The 11,094-nt window shown below is 42.3% G+C and overlaps 1 protein-coding gene across 1 annotated transcript in view; it reads right to left on the bottom strand.

Annotated features, from left to right (window-relative positions):
- Positions 1 to 3,856: 3,856 nt before the first annotated feature.
- spata17 (spermatogenesis associated 17) overlaps positions 3,857 to 11,094 on the bottom strand; it is a 32,648-nt gene continuing 25,410 nt past the window's right edge. Inside the window, exons 8-9 of the mRNA XM_078257886.1 lie at positions 4,810 to 4,928; positions 3,857 to 3,938 (exon numbers count right to left, since the gene is read on the bottom strand). Of these exons, the coding sequence (XP_078114012.1) occupies positions 3,857 to 3,938; positions 4,810 to 4,928 (201 nt within the window). The remainder of the gene's footprint in view (positions 3,939 to 4,809; positions 4,929 to 11,094) is intronic.

Genomic DNA, 11,094 nt, shown 5'->3' with positions numbered 1-11,094 from the left:
ATTTAGCTGGTGCAGAAGCTAAAACAACTTTGAATATTTTATCTTACAATGAATATTACAGTGCTGGCTGTGTTAAGCCTTCCAACTTTAAGAGGTTTAGGCACTCACTCACAAAACCTAACCTTTCCTCATCACAAACAATTCACATTCTTGCTATCTTTGAGTGACACATGTGAGCACCTTAATACAGCACTGTCCTTTTAGCAATTGATTCAGTATGACTTAAAACAAGTTTAGTGTGAGACTCGCATTCCACCCTGGTCTAGAGAAGGGTTGCGAAGTCCGGTTAGATGATGCATGTTGACCTATGTAGGTCGACCACAAGTTTAACCAGCATCACTGTGTTGGTATGACATGGCTATTAGACAAAAACAGTAAAGTCAAAGCTACAATTATCAAGGAGAGCTCTGGATTTCAGGCTGGCGTTGAAATATGGTGCTTTAAGAGAACCTGAGAAGTCAAGGCAAGGGCACATAGGAGATGGAGAATGGGTAACCATTACACAGCCCCCCTTGGCCTAGGCCGGGGCCCATTGAGTTCCTGGAGAGGTGGGGACTGGCATCTATGTGATTATGTGTGTCCTGAAAGGCTAGGCTATATTTGCATTGATAGATTTCCTTACTGTGACACAGATGGCTAAGGTAAATAAATGAGTCATCGGCTATTTCTAGGGCTGGGTTTGGATTGGGGATGCTGTGTACATACTGCCAAGAGCTGGGATAGTCAGGCCAGAGAGCCGTGGTCTGGAACCAGGAAAGAACTGGGCTATGTTAATGATGAGGCTTCAGGCTGTGCAGAGGGCTGAAGCAAGGCTTAGGGTGATGATTACAAGCAGGGCTAGGTAATGTGGCAGAGGCTGGGTGAGAGGGCTGGGGCTAGGGTTTGAAAATAATTAGGAGCATGGCTGGATAACATAGCTAGATAATGTGGCTGGGGGGAAGCTGGCTGGGCACGGTATGAAGATGATGAGTACCAGGGTTGAGCTGTCCACTCCATTGGCCCTCTGAGCTGTGACAAGAGCTCTGCTGGATGCTGCTGTAGCTGGGGGTGATGCCAACGATAGGACTAATGCACTAATTACCACAGAGTGAGAGAAGAAAAAGAGAGAGTAAATAGAGGTAGAGAGAGATACAAAAAGATGGAGCGTCAAACTGAGAGACGAAAAGGGGGAAACCTGAAGTCTGATGAGCTCTGAGTGACAGCAGAATGACATGACTGGGCTGAGAACAGGCACCGCTATCTTCATCCTCTTCTTCAACAACACCCTACACAGCAGCAGCAGTGTTATCACAGAGAAAAGGGAGGTCAAGTTTAGCCAGCATGTAAAATTGTGTTTCTGGATGTAATATGTATTCATGTTCATGGCTGTCTCCATGCATGCATGTATTTGTGTGTGCATGTGCAAGTGTGTGTGTGTTACATATTGTTTAGGCAAGTGGCTAGTAGGAAGCTGTCATATTGCAGCATCCATCAGAGAGACAGTTAGATTATAGGTAATAGTTATATACACACCAAATCTAACATAATTTACTGATATTGTGTTGCACTTTTTGACCACTAGTGGTGATGTAAAGGAGTGTTTTGATAAGCAGATCCGAACATTGTTTGACTCTCAGGCACTACCAACAAGCGCATGCACACCAAAAGCATGGAGGGATGACATGATGACATAAACGTGTATGTCAAAATATGAACTGGTAGACACAATTCTGTCATCTCATCTCTAGCTATGACATTTCACAAACCATACAATTTATTTGTTGTTTGTTTTGTTGCAAATAAAGTTCAATGACAGCTGATACTTTGACTTGCGGCCTGCAATGCGTTTCAACTTTAGCAAATGTCTGCATGTAGGGTCTCTAATTTAAATTGTGAGGTAAATTATCCCTGATGGCTTTAATTGTACAGTAATGGCGTCAGTGAAAACGATGTTTTACCACACATGCTCAAACACAAAGACCCTACAAGCTTTCCATCAATACTGTATTTTACAAACATAACATAGATGCATCGAGCAAAACCTCACTCCCCCGGCCCCTGTTGTCAGCTGCAGGAGACCCCATTCACCCACCCACTCACTCCCCATACTTATTTATCTCCACTTCCTGGGGCCGTGTTAGTTCATTCCCCTGTCACTGCTCCCTCCTTCTTCCCTTGCCTCTCTCTCTCTCTCTCTCTCTTTCTCTCTGTCTCTCTCTCTCTCTCTTTTTTCACTCCTTGTTTCCGGGCAATTGGGTCTGGGTGCTGGTGGTGGGGGGTAAGAGGTTGGGGTGGAGCTGCTGGGAACTTGATGTGTGTGTGTGTGTGTGTGTGTGTGTGTGTGTGTGTGTGTGTGTGTGCTGGAAAGTGAGCTAATAAAGGACGGTGATCCATGAAAGGCCTTGAGCAAAGACACAGTCAATTACCTAATGCCTGGACCAGACCGCAGGGCCCACGCACACACATTCTCTCTCTTACATACTCACACACACACACACACACACACACACACCCATGCATACACCTAATTTACGTATACATTGAGAGGGGGCAGTGGAGGGCATAACTGGGAATTGTGTGAATGTGTGTGGGTGGGTGTGCATATGCGTGTGATGGAGAGCGGCGATTTATTAAATTGCTGTCACTTTTGACAAATTTGTGCAACTCAAGTTGAAAGGGTTAGGCTGCACAGCATCTCTGTTTTTCCTCTGTTCTCTTAGAGCAGAATAATACCTTTGAGACCAAAACCCAGGCAACCCCAGGATAAACCTGTGACTGCCATCAGTCTGAATTGGTTGACAAGTCTCGTTGGACCTGGCTTCATGTCCCAGCTCTAGACCTGGGTTTAACATGGATCTGACATTTTCTTGATAATTGTATGATCACTATTAACTTAGTATAGGATTACTTTAAATCCTCAGCAGATATTAGGCGCTCCTTCAGTTTCAACAAGTGACATGTAGAGATAAAACAATCCTACACAATCATGTTGAATATTGCAACAACCTCTCTAAATTAAATGAAACACAATAGCTGTTAGGCAGAACGATACATTTATACATAGTCTTGCGTAATTATGTGTTTAAGTCGTGTTTGGTCTAAGTCTTTGGTGAACAACGATGACCATGTTTGGCAGCAGTCTGAAATAAATGGGTCATATGCACATTCACCACATCTTCATTATCCTGTGTAACACACATGGCTTTAAAGGACAATTCCAGCGCAAAATGAACCTAGGGGTTATTAACAGATGTGTACCCACTCTGTCGTTCTCTGGGACATGTTTTCATGCTAATCAAATGTGTTTGTAGCTTGAAAGAAGCTAGCGCGGACCGCTGATTAGCTTACAACGCTAGTATTCGGGGCACCGGGAAAGTAAAAACAAATCGCTATTTTGTACCACTAAAAAGGCTCAAAATATCACCAAACTTCAACGGTAGCATAATGAGTGTCCCTAAATGTTAACTTATTGAGAACTTTTTAAGTGTACAGACAGTTTATTGAAAAGATACATTATAAAGTCACTCACGTTCATGTTTACATGCCGCCACCGTCTTGAAAACCAGTCATGACTTAAAGCTGGCGATGCAAACATCTGTTAATAACCCCTAGGTTCGTTTTGTGCCGGAATTGTCCTTTAAGGTGTTTTCCACCTTGATGGAGTGTGAGTGTGTGTGTGTGTGTGTGTGTGTGTGTGTGTGTGTGTGTGTGTGCGCGTGTGTGTGGCTGCATGCGCAAGTGTGTGTATTGAGTCCAGGAAATTTGGGTACATAGTAGTTATACCCGATAACTAAATGTTAATAATAATATCAATACTTCATTATAGTTGTGTTTGTAGTTTTTAACCTACCTCCTCTTGTAGTGAGTGTGTAGTCTACTATCTAAAGCTCTTGGCGTAGGCTGGCTGAGTAAAGGAATTGCTGCTGTGGCTCAGATGGTGGAGCATACTTCCTGTTCCTCTGGTAGGTGAAGAGAAACAACAACAAAAAAGTTACATTTCATAAAGTTTGCAGTTCAGCTCAGGTTAGTCTTTAGTAAAATATCAAACAGTGATTAGGTTGAGCATGAATCCATAATGCAGAAAATGTAGACAAAAAAACCCAACCCAAAACCACTGAAAATACACGGGGACAAACTCAAATATGGTATACGGTATATATGCAGTGGGACAAAGAAGAAGCTTAGAGTGGCAAGAAAATTGGGTGGTCTTTTATATACGGTAGTCAGGGGAATTATTGTGCGAGACAGATCAAACAGAGGGTTAATAACAGTACTTCACAAACATACACAAACGTAAACACACACACACACACACACAATTGAGTATATTAGCCTGTGAGTGGTAATAAGGTTATAGCCAAGTGTTTCAGCAAAGACACACACACACACACACACACACACACACACACACACACACACACACGATTCCTAATTCAAACTAATACATGCCTTGAAATAAATCAGGGAGAGACTTTTTATAATAAACCTGGTCTGAAGCAGTCTTAAAATAATCTCCTGGCACACACCCATTAGTTTTCATAAGGATGTGTCCATTTGCTACTTAATGTTGGATGAATTTGCTTGTGACTTTGTTGAGTGCATACAATATACATATGTCAACTTGTATGTTTTCACAAGCATGTATGGCTTAGTGTATATGAAAGAAAAATGACATAATTAAGAAAAACCTTTTACTAAACACTTCTGGTTTATGTCTGTGTGATTGCATGTGAGAATGCTTTTGTAGTGTCTGTGTGTGGGTGTGTTTGTTGCATGTATTATGCATCTGCACAGGGTTCTCACAATTTGCCAGTGGGGAGTCTTATATACTTGTGTCGAAGCTGATTCTGGGCCTCCTCCAGGTGTGTGTAAGAGGTCTGTATACGTAACGTCAGGTCAGGACAAAGCATGCGCTGCTCCCACACTTCCCCTGGCTGTCGGAACAGACCCTAGAATAATCACAACCACCAACACACACAGAGACACACAAAAGAATCAGATAACGATCACTGTATCTTTTTGTTTCGGACAACCACCTCTTTATTTCTCTGATCCCTCTCCCACAGGTAGTGATGGCTTACAGCTAAAACCAGAGGCCAATCCTCTTCATCTCTCCTCCTGTGACACAGAGACCAAAAGATAAGCAGAGAGGGGGAGAGTGAAGAAAATTACAGTATATCAGGTGATAGAAAGAGGAGACTAAGCATGCCAGAGTAAAATTGAGGGACACAGAGAGGGGAGAGGAGCGCCAAAGAGTGAAAAAGATGGTGAAAACAGAGGAAAACATAATACACACTCAGCTACACATCTACTATATAGTCTCATTAGCCTCAGAGACACTTTTTTTTTCCACATGTAATTATTTCCTGTCATTTATCGTGTCTTCATCATCATCACAGCATTAAAGCTTAAGAAAAAACATCGTTTTACTGTAACAGACATCTAACTTTGTGATCAATGTGGGAAACTAATATAATGGGACAAATAAAAAGTTTTTAGTGCATACAAAAAAGATAAAGATTTCTCAAGCCTTAAGTAAGAAGACACAATGAAGAAATATGTCTACAAATATGCAACAACAGAAAAGATTAAAGTTCTTTATAATTGAGGCATAAACTACAGTGGGGAGAACAAGTATTTGATACACTGGCGATTTTGCAGGTTTTCCCACTTACAAAGCATGTAGAGGTCTGTAATTGTTATCATAGGTACTCTTCAACTGTGAGTGACGGAATCTAAAACAAAAATCCAGAAAATCACATTGTATGATTTTTAAGTAATTAATTTGCATTTTATTGCATGACATAAGTATTTGATACATCAGAAAAGCAGAACTTAATATTTGGTACAGAAACCTTTGTTTGCAATTACAGAGATCATACATTTCCTGTAGTTCTTGACCAGGTTTGCACACACTGCACATGGATTTTGGCCCACTCCTCCATACAGACCTCCAGATCCTTCAGGTTTCGGGGCTGTCGCTGGACAATACGGACTTTCAGCTCCCTCCAAAGATTTTCTATTGGGTTCAGGTCTGGAGACAGTGGTTCCCAACCTTTTTTCCTTGGCGCCCCCCCTACTTATGTCTAAGAAAAGCTGAGCCCCCCCTCCAAAACCGAAGTTGAGGTAACTCTCGAGATAGAGCCTTACTTTCTTTTTTGATACAGAGGAGTGAGGATGATAGCAGCTAGCAACTGACCTGATGACAGCAAGGGCCACAGGTTAAGAGGTCCCGGAGGTTTGGCCTACTAAGTAGCCTGCCTACAATTTTAAGCGAGAACAAAAATATATTAGTTTTTATACAGACTTTTGTATACATTATATATTCTAGTGTATTATCATAATTTGCATTATCATAACGTGAAAATATTTATTTTTTTACCTCAACCTCAAACCAGATAAAGACTTGCGCACCCCCTGTGATCTTTGCCGCCCCCCTGAGGGGTCCCCGGACCCCAGGTTGGGAACCACTGGGCTAGGCCACTCCTGGACCTTGAGATGCTTCTTACGGAGCCACTCCTTAGTTGCCCTGGCTTTGTGTTTCGGGTTGTTGTCATGCTGGAAGACCCAGCCATGACCCATCTTCAATGCTCTTACTGAGGGAAGGAGGTTGTTGGCCAAGATCTCACGATACATGGCCCCATCCATCCTCCCCTCAATACCGTGCAGTCATCCTGTCCCTTTTGCAGAAAAGCATCCCCAAAGAATGATGTTTCCACCTCCATGCTTCACGGTTGGGATGGTGTTCTTGGGGTTGTACTCATCCTTCTTCTTCCTCCAAACACGGCGAGTAGAGTTTAGACCAAAAAGCTCTATTTTTGTCTCATCAGACCACATGACCTTCTCCCATTCCTCCTCTGGATCATCCAGATGGTCATTGGCAAACTTCAGATGGGCCTGGACATGCGCTGGCTTGAGCAGGGGGACCTTGCGTAGTGTGTTACTAATGGTTTTCTTTGAGACTGTGGTCCCAGCTCTCTTCAGGTCATTGACCAGGTCCTGCTGTGTATTTCTGGGCTGATCGTTCACCTTCCTCATGATCATTGATGCCCCACGAGGTGAGCTCTTGCATGGAGCCCCAGACCGAGGGAGATTGACCGTCATCTTGAACTTCTTCCATTTTCTAATAATTGCGCCAACAGTTGTTACCTTCTCACCAAGCTGCTTGCCTGTTGTCCTGTAGCCCATTCCAGCCTTGTGCAGGTCTACAATTTTATCCCTGATGTCCTTACACAGCTCTCTGGTCTTGGCCATTGTGGAGAGGTTGGAGTCTGTTTGACTGAGTGTGTGGACAGGTGTCTTTTATACAGGTAACGAGTTCAAACAGGTGCAGTTAATACAGATAATGAGTGGAGAACAGGAGGGCTTCTTAAAGAAAAACTAACAGGTCTGTGAGAGCCGGAATTCTTACTGGTTCGTAGGTGATCAAATACTTATGTCATGCAATAAATTGCAAATTAATTATTCAAAAATCATACAATGTGATTTTCTTGATTTTTGTTTTAGATTCTGTCTATCACAGTTGAAGTGTACCTATGATAAAAATTACAGACCTCTACATGCTTTGTAAGTAGGTAAACCTGCAAAATCGGCAGTGTATCAAATACTTGTTCTCCCCACTGTATATAAGATTGTGGCTCCACAGACAATGTCTCTATGCAGGTTAAATTCATTGTTGGTTTTGGTCTTTTCTGGGGATTTTTTTTTTTTTTTTTTTAAAGATGAAGGAATGCCATCATTATCTTTAATTCCTTCTTAAACTGCTTGGAATGCAGTTGCATGACATATATCCTGTTATCTCTCTCACAACTTCCACACATATTTTGGGGACTAAATCTTACAAACAAATCAGTAATACTCTGAACAGCTGTCTGTCAATTTTATTTCTTGTGCATCTTCTTGACATTGTGGCTCCTACCCTGGAGTGATGGGTTTCTGATGCATACTGACAAATAAAAGTTGCAAGGACAAAGAAAGTTTGTTTTTATACCATTCCAATTCATTCTGTACCTCTCTGACTAACCTCACTCTCTGACTTGCATTTATTAGTATGAGGGGAAAATGTCAAATCTGTATACATTTTAAACCCTAGAAAATAATGATGGACAAGTAGGCTACTTTTTTTAATCATTTATTCATTTTATTTAAATGATCAGTCATATTTAATGCAATTTATTGGATTAAGATATATTACACTGCATAATGAGCATTTTACTTTTGGTACTTTACGAATATTTTGATAATACTTTTGTACTATTACTTAAGGAAGATGTTGAATGCAGGACTTGTAATTGACAAGTAATTTGTAACTCTACAACTCTGTTTGTTCTACTTTTACTGCAATACATGATCTGAGTAAGTCTTCCACTTCTGTAAATCACCAACAACAGTCGTGCAGACGCGATGAGAAACCTAGGATGGCCAGACGCAATAACAAACCCAGGATGGCCAGACGCAATGACAAACCTAGGATGGCCAAACACGATGACAAACCTAGGATGGCCAGACGCGATGACAAACCTAGGATGGCCAGACGCCATGAGAAACCTAGGATGGCCAGACGCGATGAGAAACCTAGGATGGCCAGACGCGATCACAAACCTAGGATGGCCAGACGCAATGACAAACCTAGGATGGCCAGACGCGATGACAAACCTAGGATGGCCAGACACAATGAGAAACATAGGATAGAAAGACGCGATGAGAAACCTAGGATGGCCAGACGCGATTACAAACCTAGGATGGCTAGACGCAATTACAAACCTAGGATGGCCAGACGCAATGACAAACCTAGGATGGCCAGACGCGATGAGAAACCTAGGATGGCCAGACGCAATGACAAACCTAGGATGGCCAGACGCAATGACAAACCTAGGATGGCCAGACACAATGAGAAACATAGGATAGAAAGACGCGATGAGAAACCTAGGATGGCCAGACGCGATGAGAAACCTAGGATGGCCAGACGCGATTACAAACCTAGGATGGCCAGACGCGATTACAAACCTAGGATGGCCAGACGCAATTACAAACCTAGGATGGCCAGACGCGATGAGAAACCTAGGATGGCCAGACGCGATGAGAAACCTAGGATGGCCAGACGCGATGACAGGGTACCCCCAGGATCCTCCAACTTAAATTCATTCTTTTTAATACCATTTCAAATTAAATTCAATGCCAACTTCGTACCCATTCCGACAGAAGTATGAGGGGAAAATGTAAAATCTGTATACATTGTAAACCCTAGAAAATAATGATGTACAAGCAGGCTACTTGAATTAAATAAAACATTTTATTTAAATTATCAGTCATATTTAATACAATTTATTGGATTATAATAGCCAATAAAATAAGATATATTACACCGCAAACACTTTTACTTTTGGTACTTTAAGTATATTTTGATAATACTTTTGTACTATTACTTAAGGAAGATGTTGAATGCAGGACTTGTAAATGACAAGTAATTTGTAACTCTACAACTCTGTTTTTTTCTACTTGTACTGCAATACATGATCTGAGTAAGTCTTCCACCTCTGTAAACAGTCGTGCATGAATACCTACAGCAGTGTTTAACACTGAAAACACAGCTCAGTTCAGCGTTAACTTGCAGCTCTGCTACAGTAGCAGATAACCTTTAACGTTACCTGCTGGTCACAGTCCGCTTACAGTGAAGTCCTGCACGGATCAACAGATGTTAGTGTCCGTGTTTGTTATAAGACGCACACCAAAGAGTATTGAAGTACCAAGAGGCAAAACTCAATAGAAAGTTGTGTTGCGTTCAGTCCAAGATGGCGGAGCGGCACTCTTTAGAACTTAACGCACCCATGACCGAGCTGCAGCTTGCAACGGAACGTGAGTGCAGCTCCGCCATCTTGGACTGAACGCAACACAACGTTCTATTGAGTTTCGCTCACAGATCAGATCAGAATTTTTGCAGATGTTACTGCGCGGTGTTTGGGTAGCTAATAAGCCGTTAGCCTGTTAGCTTGAGCTTTGTCTGAAGGCGCTGAGCGGCCAGCCAGGCTCCGACACACACCGACACATTCCGCACATCCTCCGCTCAGTTTAACCGTTAACCCCCCGGTACCCCGGTCAGAGAGGCGTGTTTACTTTGTGTCTCGGTCCTATGGTGCGTCCAGCGACGGGCTCCGGTCAGTTTTTAATTAGCCTACATTAGTAACAGTTAATTTTGTTACGGTATGAACTTAATCCTAGGAAAGGCAAAAATATAAGACCTTTGTATACCAAATTCAAGGCTTTTAAGGCCTTAATTTGAGATGATCAAATTTAAAACTTTTTCAATGCTTTTAAGACCCCGCGGGTACCCTGTTAAATGTTGTTGCTTTGTTTGAGGTGACCTTCAGTTGTTGTTTGGTGTTAAAAAAGGAGGGAGGATGACGGAGGAGAGATAGAGGGAGGGACGGGGACCCTGTCCTTGCTCCTATCGCCACGGGATCGGTGGCCTGGTCTGACCACTTCCACAGCCAGCACCTCAACCTTATCCATCACCACTAGATAGTTATCACACCAGGGAGGGAGGGGGTGTGGAGTGTAGGGGTAAGTGCAAAAAAAAGAAAGGGGAACATCCTGCACACTCAAAACAGAGAAACACAGGGAGGCAGAGACAGAGAAAGACAGACATCTATAAATATAGATGTATAATGTATTCTTATCCATGTCAGCATCAAGAGACTTTCCTGACCACCATTAATGAACTTACCCTAACTACAGCCAACTGGAGACATGTCTGAGTGAGTGTGTGTGTATGTGTATGTGTGTGTGTGTGTGTGTGTGTGTGTGTGTGTAGCTTATAAAATGACACAGATCCACGCCTTACTTCTGCTCACTTATGTTTAACATTACTAGAAACTAATAATAGGGGAAGCGCTTTGCCATAAAAAGCTACAGAGTGTAAATAACACAAATTGTGAAATGGCCCCTCAACAAATAATCAACATGCGCCTACATATGCATGCATGCACACAATCACATTCGTACATAGACACATGTACAACACACAAAAGCACAGCTGGACTATGATAAGACAAATTCTCAAGAAATAAAACTTCAATGGGATGTCCATGTTGCTGTGCTCCTGAATGTGTAACAAGT

Source organism: Sander vitreus, chromosome 1 (assembly GCF_031162955.1).
Source record: "Sander vitreus isolate 19-12246 chromosome 1, sanVit1, whole genome shotgun sequence".
Classification (NCBI taxonomy): Eukaryota; Metazoa; Chordata; class Actinopteri; order Perciformes; family Percidae; genus Sander; species Sander vitreus.
This window is presented reverse-complemented; position numbering and strand designations above follow the sequence as displayed.